General features: G+C 57.4%; 6 protein-coding genes across 6 annotated transcripts; 3 read left to right on the top strand and 3 right to left on the bottom strand.

Moving 5' to 3' along the window:
- Positions 1 to 504: 504 nt before the first annotated feature.
- TRAVEDRAFT_147770 (uncharacterized protein) lies at positions 505 to 4032 on the bottom strand (the record flags this gene model as incomplete). Its single annotated transcript, XM_008039741.1, has 6 exons — positions 505 to 737; positions 792 to 906; positions 963 to 2250; positions 2301 to 2606; positions 2659 to 3472; positions 3532 to 4032. 6 exons carry the CDS (start codon positions 4030 to 4032, stop codon positions 585 to 587), a joined length of 3177 nt encoding a protein of 1058 aa, XP_008037932.1. The 3' UTR covers positions 505 to 584.
- A 282-nt stretch (positions 4033 to 4314) lies between these two features.
- On the top strand, positions 4315 to 8561 carry TRAVEDRAFT_167152 (DUF663-domain-containing protein; the record flags this gene model as incomplete). Its single annotated transcript, XM_008039740.1, has 5 exons — positions 4315 to 4428; positions 4947 to 5306; positions 5355 to 5979; positions 6036 to 7829; positions 7889 to 8561. The coding sequence occupies 5 exons, from the start codon at positions 4315 to 4317 to the stop codon at positions 8452 to 8454; spliced, it is 3459 nt and encodes a 1152-aa protein (XP_008037931.1). The 3' UTR covers positions 8455 to 8561.
- Positions 8562 to 8867: 306 nt separating this feature from the next.
- On the top strand, positions 8868 to 12043 carry TRAVEDRAFT_46970 (uncharacterized protein; the record flags this gene model as incomplete). The annotated part of the gene is made up of 6 exons (XM_008039254.1): positions 8868 to 8933; positions 8989 to 9402; positions 9459 to 10494; positions 10555 to 10743; positions 10813 to 11009; positions 11072 to 12043. 6 exons carry the CDS (start codon positions 8868 to 8870, stop codon positions 12041 to 12043), a joined length of 2874 nt encoding a protein of 957 aa, XP_008037445.1.
- A 648-nt stretch (positions 12044 to 12691) lies between these two features.
- On the top strand, positions 12692 to 15371 carry TRAVEDRAFT_71650 (uncharacterized protein; the record flags this gene model as incomplete). Its single annotated transcript, XM_008039739.1, has 6 exons — positions 12692 to 12937; positions 12990 to 13632; positions 13834 to 13983; positions 14034 to 14222; positions 14277 to 14446; positions 14496 to 15371. The coding sequence occupies 6 exons, from the start codon at positions 12692 to 12694 to the stop codon at positions 15336 to 15338; spliced, it is 2241 nt and encodes a 746-aa protein (XP_008037930.1). The 3' UTR covers positions 15339 to 15371.
- Positions 15372 to 16044: 673 nt separating this feature from the next.
- Positions 16045 to 18700, bottom strand: TRAVEDRAFT_46968 (uncharacterized protein; the record flags this gene model as incomplete). Its single annotated transcript, XM_008039253.1, has 5 exons — positions 16045 to 16848; positions 16906 to 17075; positions 17126 to 17314; positions 17362 to 18355; positions 18407 to 18700. The coding sequence occupies 5 exons, from the start codon at positions 18698 to 18700 to the stop codon at positions 16045 to 16047; spliced, it is 2451 nt and encodes an 816-aa protein (XP_008037444.1).
- A 1045-nt stretch (positions 18701 to 19745) lies between these two features.
- Positions 19746 to 21645, bottom strand: TRAVEDRAFT_71649 (uncharacterized protein; the record flags this gene model as incomplete). The annotated part of the gene is made up of 4 exons (XM_008039738.1): positions 19746 to 20547; positions 20597 to 20766; positions 20821 to 21009; positions 21060 to 21645. The coding sequence occupies 4 exons, from the start codon at positions 21643 to 21645 to the stop codon at positions 19870 to 19872; spliced, it is 1623 nt and encodes a 540-aa protein (XP_008037929.1). The 3' UTR covers positions 19746 to 19869.
- Between the last annotated feature and the right edge of the window lie 2447 nt (positions 21646 to 24092).

The following is a 24092-nucleotide window of genomic DNA, read 5'->3' as shown; positions in this document are numbered from 1 at the left end:
GGAGTTGCCCCGTGCTTAACCGCTAAGGACTCTTTGCGGTTCCGCAAAAGGCTCCCAAGCGGGGCGCGTGAGTTTCGAGGGCCATTTTCGCATCCTACTTGGGGAACTTGCTTGAGAAGCAACCCCATGATGTTTCGCTTAGCCCACCACGGCAAGCACAAGACCTGCAGAACGGACATTCAGTCAAGCATAATGTCGATGGGGTTCATGGGGATGCACGTACATGTGGTGATCTAAGCTACATAGAGAAGTCATGAGGGCTTCCGTAGTGCCTGGCGGTCGCTGGCGAGACCGGTCATTCACTCACCTTGCGTGGAGCTAGCAACACGATGCCTCAACACATTCACACCTATGCCGGTACGAAATCAGCGCTCAGGCCCCAAAGCGTGGTGGATGCGACGCATTACGGTAGCGCGGTAGAGTACAGTATGATACAAAATGTATGCTGTGCGTGCTGTGCGGCCAATCTACAGTGAAGTGCGCAAGGAAGGGATCAATCAGGTAGCTCAGGTGGCGTCAGTCGAGTCCGCACGTGGATAAATATACGGGAACAGGAGAAAAGGTAGGGCGTCGCGCGGGAGGGGCTATGAGCTGGGGTATCTGCGGGCCTGGGCGCGGCCGAACGCGGGCCCAGTGGCGGGCATCCGCTTCACTGTGGGCTGCTGCGGCACGGCGGACTCGCCGGCGGGCTTGTCTTTGAAGGTGAGGAGGTCGTAGAGGGAGGCGATCTGGTTACCCTGCGTACACGTATATCAGAAGAGGCATCCAGCTGGACAGTGCATCGGACATACCTTCTGTTCTAGGATATCAATGACTTCGCGCAGGTGGTCCGCGAGCACGTTGCGCTTCACAACGTTTGACACTGGATCCATGTCTTTGTACTGGTCCGCAAGCTCGACATAAATGCTGTTCGGACGGGGTTAGCAACTTTCAAGAAAGTTTTTGGACAGAACTTGACTAACCTCTTATAATGCGTAAAGTCATCCTCGAGCTCCCTCAGTACCCGTGCCAGCACGGTCTGTGGCGGAACCCGCTCGTCTTGCCGGTCCCTCGCGCCCCTCGCCTGCTGCTCCCTGCGCCCATGCATGTCCTCGGGACCCTCCGCGTAGCCTTCGTCCTCATCCTCCGCATGCGCCTCTCGCTTATCCCTCCCCTGTGCCCGCTCCCGTTCGTTCAACCACGTTTCTGCGTGCTCGACATCAGACCGTCTCCGCCGCCTCCGATGGCACATTGTGCACGTCTGCGCATTATGGTCTGGGGCGGAGAAGAACAGGCGCTCGAGACGCGTCCCGCGAATCTGCGGGAACGGTGTCTCAGGCTCACCCGCAGCGGGCTCGGTCTGCGTGCGGCGCTTCGAACGGCCGTCGCGGAGAGCGGCTGCGGGTGTCGGCGCGGCAGGTCGAGGTTGCGCTTGGGACGCCCCAGCTCGTGGGGATGACGGCCGGCTGCTCTCTGCGGGTGCGCGGGGGAACCGGTCGGGGTGTGCATCTTGAGCGAAAACAGACGCATCCTGGTCGAACGCCATCGATGGTGAGACTGGGCGAGACGCCCTTCCCTCGTTGACGAGCCTGCTCCGCGAGTCCTCTTGTGACCGGGACCGAGACTGCTCGCTTGAACGCGAGTGCATAGAGGCAGAGCGTTCGGAGCGGCGCTCTTCGATCTCCTGCGTGATGCGGCTCACTTCTTCGGTGTCCAAGAACGGCCTGGACACACTGAGACTAGGGACCTGAGACGATGCAAGCGTCGCGTGATCGGTCCGCATCGTCCTGTCTGCCGCAGCGGGCTTCCTCCTAGGAGACGGCGTCGGCGAACGACGGCTAGATGATGCGATTGACTCCTCGTCTTCGCTCTCCTCCGCAAGTGGTGACGGAGCTCGGGCTGCGGTGCGTTCTTGCTGCTGTGTACCCTGCGGCTCTTGCATCTGGGTAGACTCCGCGGATGACGACTCCTCTTCGCTGCTGACATCTGCGGTCTCGGTCCGTGTCTCTTGCTCATGGCTCACCGACTGCTCGCGGAAGCCCCGCCGCTCCTTCAGACCCTCTTCAACAACGCCGCGCAGCACCTCGACCTCGCCCGCCAAGCGTTCGACCTCTTGCCGAAGCTGATCCACCTGCTTGCCCTTCTCCGCAAGAGTACGAGCGTCGGAATCGCGCAGGGCCCGGAGTTCCAGAAGGAGCTTCTTGTGATCAGAAAGCTCAGCGGTTAGGCGCGAGAGGTGCGTCCGCAGAGTGCTGATCAAGGCTTCCAGCGCTGCAACGAACATAAGTAAATGCCATGCTGGGCAGCTAATATAGATCTACCTTTCTTCTCTTCTACGGCCGACTTGTACCGGGCTTCCGCACCGGCAAGATCAGCTTCGTCTTCCTGCGCCTGCCGCTGTTGTTGCTGTTGTTGGGCGCGAGATTGGCGAGAGCCCGCGGCGGGTGCCTCAGCATGCAAAACGCTTTGTTCGTGCTCCAGGATCCGAGTACGCTCGCGTGCGACCTCTTTCTTGCACGCCTCGAGCTCGTGTTCCAGCTCGCGTACGCGCCGTCGGGAAACGCTGTTCTCGGCCTCCAGGTGTGAAAGCTTGTTCTGAACGACGCTTAGAGTGGCTATCAGGCGAGCTTTCGGAACAAGTCAGTAATCCGTATGAGTTGGAGGAAGTGTAGCACGTACCTTCATGTTCGGTCGTCTCCTTCGGATCGTAGCCATAGAACTCCACGTCGATTTTGGAAGGGGACGCAATCGCCGATGTGAGACCAGTCACGTCTGGAAGATGCACGCGCTGCCTGAAGGGCGTCGCGAGATGACCACTCCTCTCTGGCCTTTCGCTAGCCTTTTCCTGGAATGGACTCCGTGCTTGTCGTTTTGGCCTTGAGGCGTATGTACTATGGTGATAAGCCTTGGGAGTCGCCTCGTGCTGGGGACTGCCTCGCAACACCGCGTCAGCCTCTTCTTCGATTTCGCGCGCGAGACCTCGGGCAAGGTTGGTGAACTTGGACGACTGGTCGCGCTCCCTTAGCGATGGAGTTGCGGGTTGCACATTGACCTCCGGCTCGAGTGGGCTCTGAGAAAAACTCGGCTGAGCGTAAGAGAGCGACTGATTCATGCGGCGTTGTATTCTTGGAGTCGAGGCTTGAAGCGCGTTAGGAGATGCTGCGCGTGGCAAATGGCGAGATAGAGAGCCGCGGTCGGGCGTTGGACTTCGGTTAGGCATAGTGAGGCTCGCCATGCGTGGAGAAGGGAGTCCCTGCGCACTCCTTGGGCGCTTGGGAGAGAAGCCAATGTGGCTAAGTGCGTCCGAGAGCCTTGGTCTTGACTCATATTGTGGCTGGGGCGAAAGAGGCTCCGTTGTGTCAGAGCTGGATGAAGATGAGGTTGAGCGGGCAGCGCGGATGTTGGCTTGACGCGCATGTCCGGACTGGAGAACGCGATCAAGCTCGGCCGTGTCGTCGACGATCAGAGGATCGAAGTCCGCAGCACTGGCCGTCTAAGAGAGAGAGAAACATGTAAACTCAGGCGACGCAGAATTCAGAGAAAAGGACTGACAATTTGTCTCGATTTTGTGGAATTGGCGTCAAATCCCTTGAGACGGCCAGTAATGCCAGCCACGATGCCGTGTAATGGCCTCTCCGGGTCGTACTCTGCCCCGCTAAGGCTAATGTCTCTCCTTCCTCCCCGACCACCTCCCAGACCAGCGCTGATAGTGAGGGCGCTCGCATGATGCGCTGCAGTAGACAGGGACTCCGCGGCGTATGTGTGGACTCCCTCCTCGGCGTCGGCGGTGTGATATGACCACGCTTGGAATCTGCTCTGTTCGTTAGGGTCGAAGTCGTCGCCTGAGCGATGATCAAACGATGCAAAGGCAGAGTAGGGTGGAGAGTTGACAGAGTTGTGCCTCGGGTATTCGACGTCCGAGTAGTCGTCTGGCGAAGACGAGAGATGGAGAGAGAGGTCGGTGTGCTGTAGGTTGTGTTCGAGCTGGACGCGCTGCTGCTCGAGCTCGTCGTAGCGGATGCTGAAATCAAGAGCTGCGGCACGCCTCGACATGGTCGCTCTTCCGCGAGGTGTCGCCGGAGTATGTAAAGAGGAGGAGCGGATGAGGGGGAGAGGCTGAGACGAGCGAGCCGTGGTTCGAGCCGCAAGCGCCCGCGGCCCTTCAACACGAACGCGTCCGTCACGTGCTCGCATCGCCCAGCGCCTAATATCAGCGCGCGTAATTTTCGAGAGCGCCCGCCCTTGGGTCGCCCCGCCCGATCGTCTCGCCAAATTGAAAACGTGCTCGCCCGTTTCCTCCCTCTCTGAGGCTTTCACTCTCGAGTCTCTCGTCCCATGGATTCGCAGGCAAACAAGGCGCACAGACCATCGCAGTCGGGTGCGAAGGCGGAGAAAAAGAAGGCGTCCAAGGGCAAGGGAAAGGAGAAGCAGCACGGCTTCAACGAAAAGGTACGTCAAACCCTCCCAACTATCCCGCAGAACACGTTCCGGCACATGTTTCGCTTTCTGGCAACTTGATCGAGTGACAGAGGTGACTAGCGGTGGATCTATATCGTGCGATGTATGGCATGGTGCTCGCTGCCTACGGTGAGGTGAGTAGCGCGCTCGCGCCTCACACCTTGACCTCAGTGTACGCTGGGCACATTGTGGTCGCTGCCGCTGTAGCCAACGTTGTACGCATCGTGCCCGCTACTCTCATCGGCGTGCCGTCCAAGGAACCTGGTTGTGGAGGATGTTACACTGATCAGACCTACTAAGGGTGCACTTCGAGTGCACTTCAAGTTCAGCGACGCGTGAAGGCACTTGTCCCAGCATTTCTGAACTTGCGTGCTTTGGCGATGAGAGATGTGCCGCACTCTATCACCCAGGGCCCAGAACATGTTCCGTGACACGTTCCGCAAAACACATCCCGCAGCCCTCGCTGGACGTTCTCCTCCCGCCGCACTCACTTACTCCTTCGACTACAGGCTTTTGCGCCCAAATCTGGCAGGAGAGCAGACAAACAAGGTCGGCGCACTGCAGAGCGCGACCAGACACGTCTCCATGTCCCGCTCGTCGACCGCACGCCTGATGACCAGCCGCCGCCCGTCATTATCGCCGTGGTTGGCCCTCCCGGCGTCGGCAAGACCACCCTCATGAAGTCTCTCATTCGGCGGTACACCAAGCAAACCCTCAACCACATTCACGGGCCCGTCACCGTCGTCAGCGGGAAGAAGAAGCGTCTCACATTCATCGAGTGCAACAACGACCTTAACTCCATGATCGACGTCGGGAAGATTGCGGACCTCGTCCTACTCATGATTGACGGCTCGTACGGTTTCGAGATGGTGTGTAGTTGTTCCCTGGTCCTCAGCTCCGCGCTCATACTCGTACAGGAAACCTTCGAGTTCCTTAACATCTTGCAGTCGCATGGGTTCCCGAAGGTCATCGGAGTACTCACCCACCTCGACCTCATCAAGAAGGCCGCTACGTTGAAGGACACGAAGAAGACCTTGAAGAAACGCTTCTGGACGGAGATCTACCAAGGAGCCAAGCTATTCTACCTCTCCGGCGTCCTGAACGGCCGCTACCCCGACGCCGAGATCCTCAACCTGTCCCGCTTCATCTCCGTGATGAAGTTCCGCCCCCTCGTATTCCGCAACACACATCCGTACATGCTCGCGGACCGCTTCGAGGATCTCACTCCTCGAGAGGAGGTCCGACAGTCCGGGGGCAAGTGCGACCGGACCGTCACCGTCTACGGCTACCTCCGTGGCACGAATTACCGTCAGGGCACCAAGGTACACGTTCCTGGTGTTGGAGACCTCGAGGTGAAGAGCGTTCAGATTCTCGGTGACCCTTGTCCGCTTCCAGATGCCGCTTCGGAGAAGCGGAGGAAGCTCAGTGAGAAGAAGAAGCTCCTCATTCACGCACCCATGAGTGATGTCGGCGGCGTCATTTACGACAAGGATGCTGTCTACATTAACGTGCCGGGTAACTTCACGAAGGGTGGGATGGAAAGTGAGTGCGCTATATCTATGCTTCCTACTGTACGTTGTGCTGAGCCTGCTCTATAGACCCGGGCGAAGGCGAGCAGATGGTTCTGGACCTCCAGGGCGTCAACAGCACCCTCGACGACCAGGTGGCGAAAAGTCAAATCAGGCTGTTCGGGTCGTCCTCCCAGCCGCTCTCCGTGGAGGCTGGTCCTAGTCGGCTTCCCTCTGACGACGACGAGGATGGGTCGGACGAGGACGAAGGTTCTAGCGAGGAGGATGAGGATGCGCTTAGCGATGAGGAGGACCTCGGCTCGGAGGATGGGGACGAGTTCTCAGACGACGGCTTCGAGGACGACGATGAGGATGCAGCAGAAGACCACGGTCGCGCGGCGCCGCGGAATGTACGGCGGGCAATGCAGGGCCTCTCATCTCAAAATCGGAAGCGTTGCGACGTCGATTACGCAGATAGCGACTCGGACATGGGTGGAGAGGACGACGAGGACGACCCGGGGCCGTCGCGAAGATTCGTCCGCTTTGACGGCGACGAGGCCGTGGACGTACCGAGTGATGACGGGCTCGAGGAGGAGGCATCTGAAGACGAGGACGTGCCCCGGTGGAAGGCCAACCTCAGCGAGAAGGCGCGGACCGCGTTCGAGGACTCAAATCGTTCGAGGAAGCGTAGGGATTGGGTGAAACTCATCTATCATTCTACTGCGTCACCCGACGCGATCTTGGGCCAGATGAGGGCTAGCGAGCCTTCGTCTCAGGGTCCGTCCATGGACGACGACGACTTCTTCACCGTCGCCAACAGCGCACCTGCGAAGACGGAGGAGGAGCTCGACCAGACCAAGGAGCCAGTCAACCTGGACGACCTGAAGGCGTGGGAGGACGAGGAGCTCCTGGACTCGATCCGCGACCTCTTCATCACGGGGTCGTCGTCACAGCCTGCGGAAGGCGTCGACGAGAACGGGGAGCCATACGAGGACGAGGAGGGCGCGGACGGCTCACAAGCTGGCGACGAGGACGGCGAGGGCGAGGGCGGCAAAGACGCGGCGACGCTCGCTGCGAAGAAGGCGGAGCTGAAGCGCAAGTTCGACGAGCAATACGACGAGCCCGACGCGGCCAAGGCCGACTTCTACACGGAGATCAAGGACGCCATGGCTCAGCAGCAGCAGCTTAACCGCGCCGAATTCGAGGGCGTCGATCCCGAGGCGCGTGCTCTCATCGAGGGCCACCGGCCCGGGACGTACATCCGGATGGAGCTCACAGACGTGCCCGCGGAGATGGTCGAGAACTTCGACCCCTCATATCCGATCGTCGTCGGCGGGCTCTTGCCCGCGGAGGAACGCTTCGGGTACGTGCAAGTGCGCATCAAGCGGCACCGGTGGTTCGCGCGGACGCTCAAGACGAACGATCCGCTCATCTTCTCCCTTGGCTGGCGGCGGTTCCAGACGGTGCCGATCTACTCGCTCGACGACCACTCGATCCGGATGCGCATGCTCAAGTACACGCCAGAGCACATGCACTGCTACGCGACGTTCTACGGGCCCGCTGCGCTCCCGAACACGGGCTTCTGCGCGTTCAACGCACTCGGGCGGGAGGCGCCTGGGTTCCGGGTCAGCGCGACGGGCGTGGTGCTCGACATCGACCGGTCGACGCGGATTGTGAAGAAGCTTAAGCTTACGGGTGTGCCGTACAAGATCTTCAAGAACACGGCATTCATCAAGGACATGTTCAGCAGCGCGCTCGAGGTCGCCAAGTTTGAGGGTGCGAACATCCGCACCGTGTCTGGTATCCGTGGCCAGATCAAGAAGGCGCAGCCCAAGCCAGACGGGGCCTTCCGTGCGGCGTTCGAGGACAAGATCCTGATGAGCGGTATGTGTACTATCCCATTCTCGTCCAACGCGCATCGCAGCTGACGGTGCACGCCCCAGACATCGTGTTCCTGCGTGCGTGGTACTCCATCCAGCCGCGCAAGTTCTACAACCCGGTGACCTCGCTGCTCCTCTCCGATAAGGAGCATTGGCAAGGCATGCGGCTGACGGGCCAAGTGCGGCGCGAACAAGGCCTCAGCGCACCCACGGATGTCAACTCGATATACAAACCGGTCAATCGGCCCCCGCGCCGGTTCAACCCGCTCAGGGTGCCGAAGAAGTTGCAGGCCGCGCTGCCGTACGCGTCGAAGCCGAAGGTCATGAAGGCGGCGCACCGCCCGACGTACATGCAAAAGCGCGCGGTCGTCCTGGAGCCGGAGGAGAAGAAGGCGATGGCATTGTTGCAGCAGGTGCGCGCGCTGCGGAAGGATCAGGTGGCGCGACGGCGTGAGAAGCAGGAAGAGCGTCGCACCGTGCATCGGAAGAAGGTGGCGACAGAGGAGGCGAAGAAGAGCGAGAAGGACAAGGAGAAACGTAAGGAATACATGCGCGCGGCGGGGAAGAAGACGAAACGCGAGGCGGACGCGTTGGAGGGTGGCAGGGGTAACAAAAGGCGGAAGACATAGATGCCGTGCCGGTGTGGCGACATCGCCGCCCGTATTGTTCTGCAAAGTACACGGGTGAGTCTTGCGCGACAGTGTGGCTCGACATTGCCTGAAGCGTCTGAAGGGCAGGCCGTCGTTGTTTGGTGGTGTATCGCGCTGTGGATGCAAGCGCCCGCCGCGTATGGTAGAACTCCCATACCAACTTGTTAATTCATTGCACATCCCTGACTCGTGCCGTCCTCTTTTTGTGAGATCTGCGTGGGATCGGTATCCGCGATGCATCCCCATGATTGCTCTAATTCATGGCGTTGCATGGTCTCGCCCCATGTTCTCCGTGCAGCACCTCGTATCCGCCGCCCCCTCCCCCTCCCCCTCCCCCCATTACAGCGTGACCTCGTACCCTTCCCCGCCGCAACACCCCGTACTCATCCAACATGGCGGATTCCCCTCCGGAACAGCCCCTCATCCACACCAGCGAAGGCGGAGGTGAAGACGCATGGGTATGCAGACTTCAGCCTCTTACCACACGACTCCTGACGAGGACCTTTTTCTTAGAACGTCGGCGAAGCTGCAGCCTTCCTTGTCGACGTCTCACAGAGTACCAAATATGCTTCTCCGACTCCCCCACCTATCCAAGCCTCCCAAACCTCCCAAGCTTCTGCCGCAGGCCACAAATTACGCAAGAAGGGAGCTGGAACTGGCGCCTGGAATACGCCCATCACTCGCACGGAGACCAGCGCGCAGACGTTCGGGTTCGAAGACAAGACCGCCAAGAGTCGGAATCTGCGCCTCGGTGAAGAGATGAAAGGTCGCATGTTAGGGCCAATGCCCGTAGAGGAATTCCTACGGGAGTTCCTCTCCGCCGACACGATCTCGTTCAAGGATATGCCCTCGCCCAAGAGCGCGTTCAGCCGTGTTCCGAAGAAATCGGACAAGATTACGAAGGAAACCGACATATATGCTCCACTGGTACGCGCACCGCTGTCACTACGGTTTCGTCCTAACATCCACTGCTACACCGCCAGATCAAAGCACTTAATGCCGACACAACTCCTGGCCACGAGCGAGGCTCTCGCTGCCCCGGTTTCACCTTTCGCGACACGTCGAACCACCCAGACACGTCGGGTGGCGTCATTGGCGGCAAGAAGCCCGATGTATGCTGCTACAAGGACGATCATCTCGAAGCAGTCAAGGCGAGCGATAGCGAAACTTCGCTGCGGTCCCGGACTGACATGGGCCTTGTCGCGACCTTCTTCGAGATCAAGTTGCGTAAGGAGTCAGATTTCTTCTGTGATCCTCATTGGAAGACGGCGGATGACACACTCCGCAAGCGTTCCTTCGTGTTTGGAGACTCAGCTGCAGCAGACCTTCCCGAGTTACAGGAGAGTTTCGGACAAAACGTGGCGTACGCTTCCGAGGTCGGCATGCGACAATTTCGTCAGTGCGTATACTCGCTCAGCATGGCCGGTACGCGCGTGCGCCTGATACGATGGGACCGTGCCGGCGCCGTCGTTTCAAAAGGCTTCGACATCCACAAGAACCCAGAGCACCTGTGCAGATTCCTCTGGTGCTTCTCCCACGTCTCAGACTCCGAGCGCGGCTACGATTTGACCGTTGAGCCCGCTACGGCCGAGGACGCCAATTTGTTCGAATCCCTCATCAAGGAGCACATCAAGAAACAACTTCCTCTAGCCTCTTCCGATGACTTGGAAAAAGCCCTCAAAGAACACTACTCCGTCTCTTGTGTCACTTCCGTCTCCGTTCGTCGAAAGTCCGATGAAGGCCTGTCCTATCAGTACCTTGTCTCCCGGCCGATCGTCGCACCCATTTCCCAGGCTGGCCGCGCTACCCGGACGTATTGGGCAGTCGATCGCGCGGCGAGGAAGGTCGTCTTCCTGAAGGACACCTGGAGGCAGACCTCGGACAAGACCGAGGGTTCGATTATGAAAGACTTGCAATCTCGCAACGTTCCGAACATCCCTCCTGTTGAATACGAGGGCGACGTGCCATCGGTCCTCATTACAAGGGACGCTGAAGACGACATCATTTACATCGACGACGGTAAGCGGCTCCACTCTTTCTGTAAAAGTACAGTAACTCAAGTCATCTCACGAGCGACAGGCTGCCGGCAAACGACAAGGACGCAAAAGTTTCTAAGCGCGTCATGGGTATGCGGCGACCCGAAGGTGCTCAGTGCTGTGATTTTTCGCCGGATACGATACCGCCTAGTCCTGCAGTTCGCCGGGTACCCTCTCACAAAGTTCAGAGGAACGGATGAGCTGCTCCATGGCGTACACGACGCCTTTATTGGTCAGTACTCATATTAACGCCAAACATGACAAACGCTAATGCTCAGTATCACCCGTTCCGCGCCGATAGCTCTACACGATGCATATGGTATCACTAATCGTCTTCATTGCGACATAACGCCGGGGAACATCATCCTGTATCATGACGGTTCACCGCCCACCGGTTCACCGCCCACTGAGGAGCCGCGCAAGGGCTACCTCGTTGACTGGGAGCTATCGTTCGACCCCTCCGCAAAAAGAGAAAAGACTCGCCGCCGCGATGCATCGGTGAGTATCTCACGTTTTGTTTTGCCAATGCGACGGAACGCTTGCTCAGATTCACGTTGCAGATGTATTGGCAGTTCGCTTCTCTCGACATACTCGAAAAGGAGGACGCACCGCACACGATACAAGACGACATGGAGTCCATATACTATGTCGTCTTGTATTGTGCACTCCTTTACCTCCCACACCTCATCGAAGTGAACGAACTCCTTCGTCTGCTTGGCTTGATATTCGATTTCAGCACCATCAAGAATGGAACACGTGCGGGTGGTGGCATGGTCAAATCCGCGGATCTTCGTGAGGGCGCATACACGGGGTCCCTTCCTTGGACTGAGGGCAGCAGGCCGATCAGGAAATGGCTGGAATTCGTTCGAGGCGAAATCAACCTGCACCGCTATAACCCCCCGAAACCTCCAGCCCCCGCCGTTCACGCCGACGGCTGGACCCCGGCTTCTTTCAAAACGTTCTGGGATGCCTTCTTCACTAAATACGGCTCGAATCTTCCCCGCGAGGACCGCACAGACCACATCAAAGCGAACGGCGCTCGCTTCGCAAAGACAGCGCCCCGTGGCGCGCTAGGAATCGCGTTCCAGCCCACTATACCCTGCGCCTACAGCCCCTACGATGCTTCCACGACGGATTTGACATCTGCGACGGCAGCACCGCACGCAAGCAGCTCCACTGCGGACCCAACTTTAGAGCTATGGCGCGCACCACGCGACCCTACCGGACGAGTCTCACCACCATCGCCGGACGTTGGACCTTGGCTTGCGGTGGCAGACACTCCTGGTTCGACCACCCCGGTTCCCCAAACGCCGGGGGCGACTGTTGGACTATCCGGCCCCGTCCACAACTTAACGATCCATCCGCCCGCTAAGATCGAAGGCCTATACACGCCGTTTCTCTTCGATGGACCCTATCCCCCGCCTGATACCTCCACCAACGACGCTCAAGGTGGGACGAAGTCCAAGGGCAAGTCGACCTCCGTCGACGCTAGGCCCACCAAAAAGCCCCGACGCTCCACTAGCAAATCTTAGGTCAGCTGGCAACATCGCCGTGTCCACGGGCTAGTCCACTAACGCAACACTTGCAGAGGCCAGATGGCACCCGGAGAAGCGGTCATACAGCTTACTGTAATGCGCATCCTAGCGAAAGCAGCCCTAAGTAGAGGTGTGGCGTCGGAACGGTGCTAGTAGGTCAGAGGTCGTAGAGGTACCAGTAGTAGGGCCCGGGCCCGGTGCCGGCAGCGGGTATTCAAGCGCACGCTCTGTAGCTGGGTCGCGACGGATATTTCATTCGTGACAGTTCACCTTTATCGAAATTTCATGCCAGGCGCCGTCACGGACGCAAGGACTCGGTGGCAGCTGGTGGCACTGGCAGGTTGGTGTGATCGTCACCCCCGTCTGCCTAGGGGAGACAACTGGCGGGCGCAACGGCGCGTTCCAGTGGGTCAGCGCTAAGCGCTGGTGCGAGCGCTTATAACGGGCCGCGGCCCGTGGTCGTCCGAGGAGGTTCGAATTCGCAGTTGCGGCGCACAAAGAGTTTCGCTGCTTGAACGTTGAACGTTGACCATGATCCTCTCAGTCACCACAGCTTGCTCATCTTGTTGACCACGCCTGTGTGTCTCTAAATACGCTATGTCAAACGTCGACAACGTCGGACGCTTCTGTGTTTATGATGCTCCCATGGCTTTGGGCTCCAACCTCTCGTCTACCGATGGGCTTGACCCGAGGACTGCCCACGCCCGAAATCGCCGGCATCTCCAAACATTGCGCAAGTCAATCGTAGGGCCCATACCTTTCGACGTCTTCTTTGAGCGGGCTTTAGGGAACGCGATTTCGGACGACAGGGATGTGCTGTTATCCTCAACGAACGCGTTCAAGTCGGTGCCGTCTACGGCCAACACGCCGGAGGAGATATACGAGCCTTTGGTATGTAACATCCTGGCTTGTTTGACGTGATTCAGTGACCTATGGCGCTCAGATAGTCGCCCTCAACAAACAGACGAAGTACAAGTCTCGTTGTCCCGGCTTCGTCTTCGAGAACACCGCTCGGCGTAGCTCCCACCCCAAACATCCTGGTTATGCCAAACCCCATATATCATGTGTCAGCAGACGTAACGCCGAGAACGTGCGGCGATTGGACCGTCGCTCTCGCTCGGAACTTGGCTATGCGGAGCTTATCATTCAAGCAACCCCCGACGCCGCTCATGACTTGTTCACCGACCCTCCGCCCGACCTCGAGGTGGAGCAGCGCGCGTCCTTCGATTTCGTTCCCCCGAAAGGCGAACGTCAAATACGACAGGAGGCTGAAGATGCATTCGGACTTCACGTTGCTTTCATAGTCGAGATCTTCGCCCGTCAACACCGCAACCACTGCCACTCGATCTCCGTGGCTGGCTCGCGGGCTCGACTGTATCGCTGGGACCGTGCTGGTTGTATCGTGTCCGAAGCTTTCGATATTCGCGAGCATCCCGAAATACTCTGCGAATTCCTGTGGCGGTTCTCGCGGACGACCGACGCTATGCGCGGTCATGACCGCACTGTCATGCCGGCTACATTGGAGATGGAGCTACGTTTTAGAGATGCCATCAAGGACTATGTTCGATCCCAGCTAGGAATCGATGGTGAGGCTCTTGATCGAGCAGTCAGTCAACATTACTGCCCAGGGCGTGCTATTCTAGTCAAGGTGCACCCTCACCGACAACCCCTCTCGGAGACCAATACTTGGCTTTTCGTAGTTTCTAGGCCGGTGGTAACGCCGCTCTCGCTCACCGGCCGAGGCACACGAGGCTACTGGGCGGTCAATTATAGAACGTCTCGTGTAGTCTTCCTGAAAGACACTTGGCGGGTCGAATCCGACGGAGGCGTTGAAGGCGACTTGCTAGCCCATTTTGACGACCTAGGTGTGCGTAACGTGCCAGAGGTTGTGACATACGGGGATGTGCCAGACTACATACCCAACGAACGCCATAATGGTGAGTGTCTATATACTCTGCGCATGAAAGGCTTTCCTTAGCATATGCAGTCACAATCTGGCAGACTACACATACCGCCGGTGCGGCGCTGAGGCGCTGGGCATGTCGCATTGCGGGCCAGCCTATCTCTGTGACAGATGTACAGCGCTATCGTCTGGTCTTGGGCACTGTTGGGTACGGGATATCCACCATCAAGGGTACGGAAGAATTATTGCATGCGACGTACGATGCATTTACAGGTGCGTAAGCTACTTTCGGACCTTAAACAGATGACTTAGTGATCGTAAACGCAGCCATGAGAGACGCACACGCCAAGGACTCGCGTATTCACCGAGACATCTCTGTCGGCAACATCATACTGGTCAAAGAGCCCGGGCAAGATATTCGCCGGGGATATCTCATCGACTGGGAGGCGTCCAGTGTCATCGATGCCACTGGAGAGTCCTTGCAACCGGGACGCGCTGTATGTGCTTTGGCATCCCGCCTATCTCTCATGCTGATCACAATTATAGGGGACGTGGCATTTCATGTCATGGCGGATGCTAGACAGAGTGCATGCGAACAGCAAACATACCTTCCTGGATGACATGGAGTCCCTCGTCCATCTGGTACTTTACTGTGCCCTCCTCTACTTATCCCATGCTCTCGAGAAGGAGGCGCTCCTCCAGGCATTCCACGAGTACTTCGAGGCCATGGGCGGCGTCCCACCTGGACCTGCCCACGGCGGTGACTTGAAGTGCAGGACCGCGCACGATAGAGGCCTCATCAGGGAAGCCCAATTCGGTAGCGCATCGCTCGCGGAGTGGCTCACTACAATGCTGGAGATGCAGTGCCCGCCCGGGTGGAGGACGGAAGGATATAACTACGGGAAATGCTGGACACCCGAACACGTCGATGCGTTCTGGTCCGAGTTCCTCCGCACGCACACCCTGGAACGCGACGACCGGGTTGTCCACGACGTCACGAAGGTGCAACGCTACGACTATGACGAGCTGTCGGTGACGGCGCCGACTGCACCCCCGACGCCGGTGGCCACGCCAGCGCTGACACGCAAGCGTTCTGCCGCAGAAAGGGACCTCCCAGAAGGCGAGCACGACTCGAAACGCCGACGGTCTGTTCGCCTACAAGGCGTGCTCGCTCCTTCGCCCGGCGCGGCCCCACCGCGTACTACAGATGGCCCAAGGCGAAGCGAACGCATCAAGGTCATACAAGATCGCGCCGGGCGGTTGCCTGTGCCCACTACACGAACGACCGCCACCACACGGGCGGCCGCGCCCGCAGCAACAAGTTCCTCGGCCGCTGCTCGGGCCTCTACGAGAGGTCGGGGACGAGGTCGCGGTCGAGTGCGCAAGTGACCTCGATTGGCTCCTTAGTTCGTTCATCCCCGCTCAATGTTTTCGTTCATCGCCGTCTAGATGCTCTGTCGCTGTGCTTCCGTTTACGGTATGCTTTCAAAATTGTATGGCGCGTGCGGTGTATCGCCGCGTCTGTCTCCGTCTATCTGATTTGCTTGTGCTTCTCGTGCTGGATATTGATATATTCATCGTTTCGCGATGATTTGTACATTTGCAGGTTGAGACGGTGTGCCCGTTTGCTCTCGCATTGTTGACATCAGGCCCGCCACACCACATTTGTCGAATTTAGCATACTAGCAGCTTACCGTGCACCCTTCCACTTGCGTGTTTTAGGTATGGGACTTCACACAAAACATTTGTGGCCGAATTGAAATGTCCTACTCCCTCGAGAAAAGGACAAAACATTGCATCTACGAACCAAAAGAATGGCTACTACATCATTATTCAAAACGTTACTAGCAAGCGTGCGCGCGGAGGAGAGGGAGGGAGGGCCGAGGGCCGGTGGACTGTGAATTTCCCACGATGGGACTGTAAACGTCCCGGGTCGCAGCAAGCGGCGACGGGCTCTTTTTGGCGGAGCGTCCAGCCAAAATCGTGCCCGAAATCGTGCGGGGGTCGCATTTACGGTCCATGGGTTCACAGTCCAACGGGACGCCCGCAGTCGGCATGGAGAAACGAAGAAACGAAGGGACAGATCATCTTGCAGTCATTTATGCGAGCGACCCCGACCTCTCACCGCGCGTCGAGCTCCTGGGAGAGGTTTCAAAGCCCCCGCATGTGCAGGCTCTGATTCATCTGCACGTTCCTGGATAGTCTTGATACGCTGGCTCCGACGAGGGCCGTCCGAAGACGGTGGGGCGGGGTGACTGCGGCTGGGTGGGGGCTCGGGCGGGGCAGCATTGCGCAGACGCATAGATCGTCGGCGCTTCCCGTCGGGCTCGCCTCCCAAGAGGTCGCGTTCTGTGGCGGAACGCTTGCGTGTCGGTGCCGGGGCCGGGGCCAAGGGTGCAGTCGGCGGCGTTACCGATAACTCGTCAAAGTCGTAACGTTGCTCCCTCGTGACGTCGTGGACGACACGGTTATCTCGCTCAAGGATGTGCGTGCGTAGGAATTTGGACCAGAACGCGTCGATGTATTCAGGTGTCCAGTGCTCCCCGTAGTTGTACCCTTTGGTGTCCCATCCAGGCGGGCACTGGATTTCCAGCATCGTGGTGAGCCACTCCGTGAGCGACGCGCTCCCGAAATGAGCTGTCCTGATGAGGTCTCTGTCGTGAGCGGTCGTGTACTTCAAATCGCCCCCGTGAGTGGGTCCCGGCGGAACACCGCTCGAGTGCTCAAAGTACTTGTGGAATGTCTGCAAGATAGCCTCCTTGTCGAATGCATGGGGCAAGTAGAGCAGTGCGCAGTATAGCACCAGATGGATGAGGGATTCCATGTCATCTAGGAACGTATGTTTGCTATTCGCATGCACTCTGTCTAGCATCCGCCACGACATGAAGTACCATGTTCCCTGGACATATAATTAGCACGCGGAAAGAGGTAATATATATACTGAAAAAGGACGTACAGCGCGCCCCGGATGCATGGACTCTCCAGCGGCATCGACGCTGATGGACGCCTCCCAGTCGATAAGATATCCCCTGCGAATGTCTTGGCCGGGCTCTTTGACCAATACGATGTTGCCGACAGAAATGTCTCGGTGGATGCGCGAGTCCTTTGAGCGTGCGTCTCTCATGGCTACGTCTAGATGAGTCCGAGCCACTGTGACCGAGTAACAACCTACGTACCTATAAATGCATCGTACGTCGCATGCAGTAATTCTTCCGTACCCTTGATGGTGGATAGTCCGTACCCGACGGTGCCCAAGACCAGGCGGTAGCGTTGTACATCTGTCACGGACAAAGGATGATCCGGAATGCGACACGCCCAGCGCTTCAGCGCCGCACCGGCGGTATACGTAGTCTGCCAGATCGTGACTGTGTATGTTCAGAAAAGCACTTATGCGTAGGGCATGAACACTTACGACTATGGTGTTCGTTGGGGACGTAGTCTGGCACATCCCCGTATGTCACAACCGCTGGCACATTGCGCACACCTAGGCGGTTCAGATGGCTTAACAAGTCCCCTTCGAAGCCTCCATTGGACTCGATCCGCCAGGTGTCTTTCAAGAATACTACACGGGATGTTGTAATATTGACCGCCCAATAGCCTCGTGTGCCTCGGCCGACGAGCGAGAGCGGCGTTACGACGGGTCGGGAGATTATGAATACCCAAAAATTGGTGTTCAAGAGGGGTTTTCCGTGAGGGTGCACCTTCACCAGAGCGGCGCGCCCTGGAGAGTAATGTTGACTGACTGCGCGATCGAGAGCTTCGCCATCGATATCTAGTTGGGAGCGAACGTGGTCCTTGACAGCATCCCTAAAGCGTACCTCCTGCTCCAAAGAAGCCGGGATGACAGTGCAGTCATGGCCGCGCAAAGAGTCGGATGTTTGCGAAAAGCGCCACAAGAATTCGCAGAGTGGTTCGGGATGCTCGCGAATGTCGAAAGCTTCGGAAACAACGCAGCCAGCACGGTCCCAGCGATACAGTCGAGCCTGCGAGCCAGCCATGGAGATCGAGTGGCAGTGGTTGCGATGTTGACGGGCGAATATCTCGACTATGAAAGCAATGTGAAGCCCGAATGCTTCTTCAGCCTCCTGCTGCAGTTGCTGATCGTCCTTTGGGGAAACGAAATCGAAGGACGCGCGATGTTCCACCTCGAGGTCGTGTGGGGGATCGGTGAACAAGTCGTGAGCGGCGTTGGGAGCAACTTGAATGATAAGCTCAGCATAGCCAAGTTCTGAGCGAGAGTGACGGTCCAGCCGTCGCACATTCTCGACATTACGCTTGCTGATGCATGATATATGTGGTTTGGCATACCCGGGAAGTTTGGGATGGGAGCTACGCCGAGCGGTGTCCTCGAAGACGAAACCGGGACAGCGAGACTTGTACTTCGTCTGTTTGTTGAGGGCAATTATCTGGGGCGTCATGTTATTCAATTGCGTCATAAAAGCCAGTACGCTACGCACCAAAGGCTCGCATATCTCCTCCGGCGTGTTGGCCGTGGACGGCACCGACCTGAACGCGTTTGTTGCGGATAACAGCACATTCCTGTCGTCCGAAGCCGCCCCGCCTAATGCCCGCTCAAAGAAGACGGACAAAGGTATGGGTCCTACGATTGACTTGCGTAAGTTTTGAAAATGCCGGCGATTTCGGGCGCGGGCAGTCCTAGGGTCGAGGCCATCCGTTGACAACAAGTCGGAGCTGAGGGCCATGGGGGCATCGTAAACGCAGAAGCGTCCGACATCTTCGACGTCCGACATGATATGTTCAGAGACACATAGGGTGCTGGTGTGGTCAACAAGACTGGTAGGCTGTGGTGACCGAGAGGAGCATAGGCAAGCAGGGAAACTCTTTGTGCATGTACGAATGACCGCAACTTCAACTCGAACCTTGGCGGACGACGACGGGCCGAGGGTCGCAGCGCTCACGGGCCGCGGCCCGGGGCCACACGCGCCTGCCACCGAACTATTCGAGCATTCGCGTCCGCGCCTGTCCGCGCCTGTCCGCGCCCAAAAGGTCCTCGGCCGCTGCTCAGCGCGCGGCGGGACTCAGAAGTCGAGGTCGCGGTCGCGGTCGCCGTTGAGCGCGCAAGTGACCTCGATTGGTCTGTTCGCTCGTCCCACCACAACAAAACCCCCACGTCGGCGACTACGTGCAAGTATTCTGCTACTCTACGCGACCTCCCGGAAGCCATACCCGACTCGAAGTGCAGACTGTCAGTGGCTGGGCCCGCGGCAGCCTCGAAATCCAGCGTCGCATGGGGCGGCGGACCGGACTGTGGACGTAGGAGCTGGCGCTGGACGGGTCGCGTCGACTTCTGGAAAGGAGCACGGTACTAGACAGTAGCTGCGACCAGCACGGTCGACTACGGCGCTATGGCGAGGGACGCGACGTCGGAGGGTCGACGATGAGACTATGAAAGTCGCGTTGCCTTCGGTGACAGGATGATGGACAGTGTGCCTACGTACATAGCATACGTCTATGGTCCGCTTCTAATTATCATCAGAACGTTAGACCATTGTAATAAAGTACTCGTTATTATGGACAGTTTCGCGCGGCGATGCAGGCCTGGAGGACGCGGGTGTACAGCTCCAGACCCTCGTACCTGCTGACGGTGCTGGCAACCTGCTACAAGTCCCACTTGAAGGGTCGTCGTGCTTATGTATATTCTGTATTGAGATTTCCTCGATGCTGCTGGGTGTACCGGAACAAATGAGTATATGATTTCAAGCATTCATGATGAAGTAAGTGAAATAGCCGGTGCAAAAAGACTAGTATCAGCGAGAGCTTAGAGCTACACAGGTCGTGCCGATATAGTGGCATCGTACAAACATCGTTGATTCTTCCCCATGAACATTATTATTGACATCTGGCTCGGGGGGCGCGCCAGTCTCGCATCTGGGACTTCAGCCCTATCTTATGCGTCACATCATGCTTGTGGAACCTGTCGGCGCACTCGAGAAGAGCGGCTAGATGGGGATTCGGGCGGCGCGGCATTGCGCAGACGCATAGACCGTCGGCGCTTCGAATCGGATTCGCCTTCCGGGAGGTCGCGTTCTGCCGCGGCGCGTTTGCGTGTCGCTGCCGGAGCCAACGTCGGAGGTGGAGTCGGCGGCGCTACCGACAGCTCGTCAAAGTCGTAGCGTTGCGCCCGTGTGACATCATGGACTACCCGGTTGTCTCGCTCCAGAGCGTGCGAGTCCAGGAACTCTAACCAGAACGCGTCGACGTCTTCGGGCGTCCAGCGTTCTCCGTAGTTGTATCCTTCCGTCCTCCATCCGGGCGGGCACTGCATCTCCAGCATCGTAGTGAGCCAATCCGCGAGCGACACGCTACCGAACCGAGCTGCCCTGATCAGGCCTCTGTCGTGCGCGGTCCTAAACTTCAGGTCGCCGCCGTGAGCGGGTCCAGAAGGAACGCCGACAAATTCCTCGAAGTAATCGTGGAATGCCTGCAAGAGCTCCTCCTTCTCTAGGGTGTGGGGTAAGTAAAGGAGCGCGCAGTACAGCACCAGATGGACGAGGGACTCCATGTCATCCAGGAAGGTATGTTTGCTGTTCGCATGCACTCTGTCCAGCATCCGCCATGACATGAAATGCCACGTCCCCTATAATTGTGATCAGCATGAGAGATAGGCGGGATGCCAAAGCACATACAGCGCGTCCCGGTTGCAAGGACTCCCCAGTGGCATCGATGACACTGGACGCCTCCCAGTCGATGAGATATCCCCGGCGAATATCTTGCCCGGGCTCTTTGACCAGTATGATGTTGCCGACAGAGATGTCTCGGTGAATACGCGAGTCCTTTGCGTGTGCGTCTCTCATGGCTGCGTTTACGATCACTAAGTCATCTGTTTAAGGTCCGAAAGTAGCTTACGCACCTGTAAATGCATCGTACGTCGCATGCAGTAATTCTTCCGTACCCTTGATGGTGGATATCCCGTACCCGACGGTGCCCAAGACCAGACGGTAGCGTTGTACATCTGTTACGGAGATAGGCTGGCCCGCAATGCGACAAGTCCAGCGCTTAAGCGCCGACCCAGCCGTATATGTGGTCTGCCAGATTGTAACTGTGTATGCTCAGCAAAGCTCTTTGCGCGAAGAGTGTATGGACACTCACTGTTCCGGCGTTCGTTTGGAATATAGTCGGGCACATCGCCATATGTCACAACGGCTGGCACATTACGCACTCCGAGCTCCTTGAAATGGTCTAACAAGTCGCCTTCAACGCCTCCATCGGATTCGATCCGCCAAGTGTCCTTCAAGAATACTACCTGAGAGGTAGTAGACTCCACCGCCCAATAGCCCCGTGTGCCTCGGCCGGTGAGTGTGAGGGGCGTTACCACGGGCCGAGATATGATGAAATACCATACATTGTTCTGCGACAGGGGTCGTCGATGAGGGTGCACCTTCACCACAGCGACACGCCCTGGAGAGTAATGTTGACTGACTGCCCGATCTAGAGCCTCTCCGTCGATCTCTAGTTGAGAACGAACGTACTCCTTGACGGCGTCTCTGAAGAGTACCTCCTCCTCCGGAGTGGCAGGCATAACTGTGCAGTCATGGCCGCGCAAAGAGTCGGATGTTTGCGAGAACCGCCAGAGGAATTCGCAGAGATAGTCGGGACGGTCTCGGATGTCGAAAGATTCGGAGACAATACAGCCAGCACGGTCCCAGCGGAAAAGTCGAGCTCGCGAGCCAGCCATGGATATCGAGTGACAGTGGTTGCGATGCTGACGTGCAAAGATCTCGACTATGAAAGCGATGTGGAGCCCAAATGCGTCTTCAGCCTCGTGTCGCTCTTGTTGGTGGTCTTTTGGGGGAATAAAGTCGAAGGACGCGCGATGTTCAACCTCGAGGTCAGGCGGGGGATCGGTGAACACGTCATGAGCGGCGTCGGGAGCAACTTGAATGATAAGCTCCGCATAGCCAAGTTCCGAACGAGAGCGACGGCTCAATCGTCGTACGTTCTCAACGTTACGTCTGCTAACACATGATATATGTGGTTTAGCATACCCGGGGAGTTTGGGATGGGGGCTACGCCGAGCAGTATTCTCGAAGACGAAGCCGGGACAACGCGACTTGTACTTCGTGCGTCTGTTGAGTGCAATTATCTGCGATGCAACACGTCGTTGAAGCCACGTCGTATAAGCAGGGACGCTACGCACCAAAGGCTCATATATCTCTTCTGGCCTGTTGGCCGTCGACGGCACTGACTTGAACGCGTTCGTTGCGGATAACAGCATACTTCTGTCGCTGACCGACGCCGCTTGTCCTACTGCTCGCTCAAAAAAGACATCCATAGGTATAGGCCCTACAATAGACTTGCTTAAATCTTGAAAGTGCCGGCGATTTCGGGTGTGGGCAGTCCTAGGGTCAAGCCCATTGGTAGACGTAAAGTCAGAGTTGAGAGCCATGGGAGCATCATAAACGCAGAAGCGTCCGACGTCGTCGATGTCCGCCATAAGAAAGCAGATTCACAGACACATGGAGTGCAGACTTGGTGCAGCCAACAAGCTTGGTAGGTGATGGAGACTGGTAGGGATGCAATGAACGTCCACTGGCGAAACTCTTTGTACAGACGCGCTTCAGCAACTCGAACCTCGACGGATGACGGGCCGCTCTTGGCGCTCACTGCCCAGGTACCGGCCCGTGTCCCGGGCCGACAACCCTAGAAGCACAACCGCCTAAACCGCCGCTCTCCTCTCTCTACCCTCACCGGCCTCACCACACGGGTAGCACCGCTCCAGATCCGATTCTTCTTTCCTAGCTGCTCGCAACATAGTAGGCCTTTCATAGAGCGTCGACGACTTGAGAAGACCTGGCGGGTAGTGTGGGTAGCGGTTTGCATCTACAGTCCAAATAAGTATGGGGGAAAGTGAAGCCACCGGCGCGATAGGCTTATAGAAAGTAAATCAAACCAGAAGCGCCGACTCAGCGTCGGCACTGACCTGAGCCTGATGTAGCCTCCCTCCGAGACTTTGAAGATAACAATGTAGCGTGCTCTGAATGATATCGAGCATACTTATTCTGATGTGCTCTATCTTTCAAGGGAGCGGAGGCGCACAAGGGGACTCTACAAACCATGTTCGCTGCATACCCAGCGCTAAGCTCTTATTCCCGACAGTTCTCGTGCCTTTTGATGTTCTTCCGCCTTCAGAAGTCTATCATACAAAGCTCGAACGCAGTGCACTTTGGAACACGCTCGAGAACATTCTGGATTGATGAGATCGACTCACAGGCATGTTTGAAGCAGATAAATAGCCTACCCCAGGAGTATGATGCCTCAGTGGCTTCGTCGTCCCCAGATTGCGACGCGCTCTACAAGCGATGCGCGACGCGCCCTACAAGATAACCGCGAGATGCAATGAGGTGTTGCTGGGTCGTCGGGGTGACGCGGACAATGACGGGAAGAACCGGGTGGGACGAGGGCTGAATTTTGAGTCGCAGAGTTACCCTCGCCGCAGGCTCAGGTAATTTGAAAGCATTCCCTTGGATCCGCTAATGTACATGTACGCCTATCCTTATAAACTAGCGGTAAAGACTCCGATCGTTCTATTGTGGCATCCGGAGAGGAGTCGAGAGAGTGCAAACCGGACCGCTCGGCATGGCGGAGGAACGGGCCGAGCGTGGGAATTCGGTACAGATTTAAGAGCCCCTGAGGGGAATTTCGAGCCTATGATAACCGATTCTTGAAGAATCGGAACACACTGAAGTGCTTGTTCTATAGGGAGCGGGTTGCAATTGATTCGTCTGTCATGGCATTGTTTTGGAGCAGAAGTGACCGTCCAAAGAGCGTCATCAACTACAGAAATTTCGGAAAAGAGAAACCGCCGCATGAGCGTTAAGACCACAAGACTGACGGTCCACAGACGACCTCGATTGGCTTCTTTTTGTCGATCCCCGCGCTCTATACTAGTGCCATCGCCTTCCAGAGGCTCTTTAGGTTGTATTTTTGTTCACCATATGCTTGAGAATCGTATGGAGCGCGCGGTGCACCGTTGCGCATGCGTTTGTCTTATGCATCTGTCTCACCCGTACTTCTCGTGCCATTGAACACCACTACAGTCCTCACTCGACTTTGATTTTCGCGCAAGAACAATGTGCTCCGGTACGCAGTCGTATCCTAGACACCATCTTATGCGTTGCACTA

This window comes from Trametes versicolor (genome assembly GCF_000271585.1).
Source record: "Trametes versicolor FP-101664 SS1 unplaced genomic scaffold TRAVEscaffold_5, whole genome shotgun sequence".
NCBI lineage: Eukaryota > Fungi > Basidiomycota > Agaricomycetes > Polyporales > Polyporaceae > Trametes > Trametes versicolor.
The sequence above is the reverse complement of the archived record's forward strand: the minus strand, read 5'-3'. Positions and strand labels throughout refer to the sequence as shown.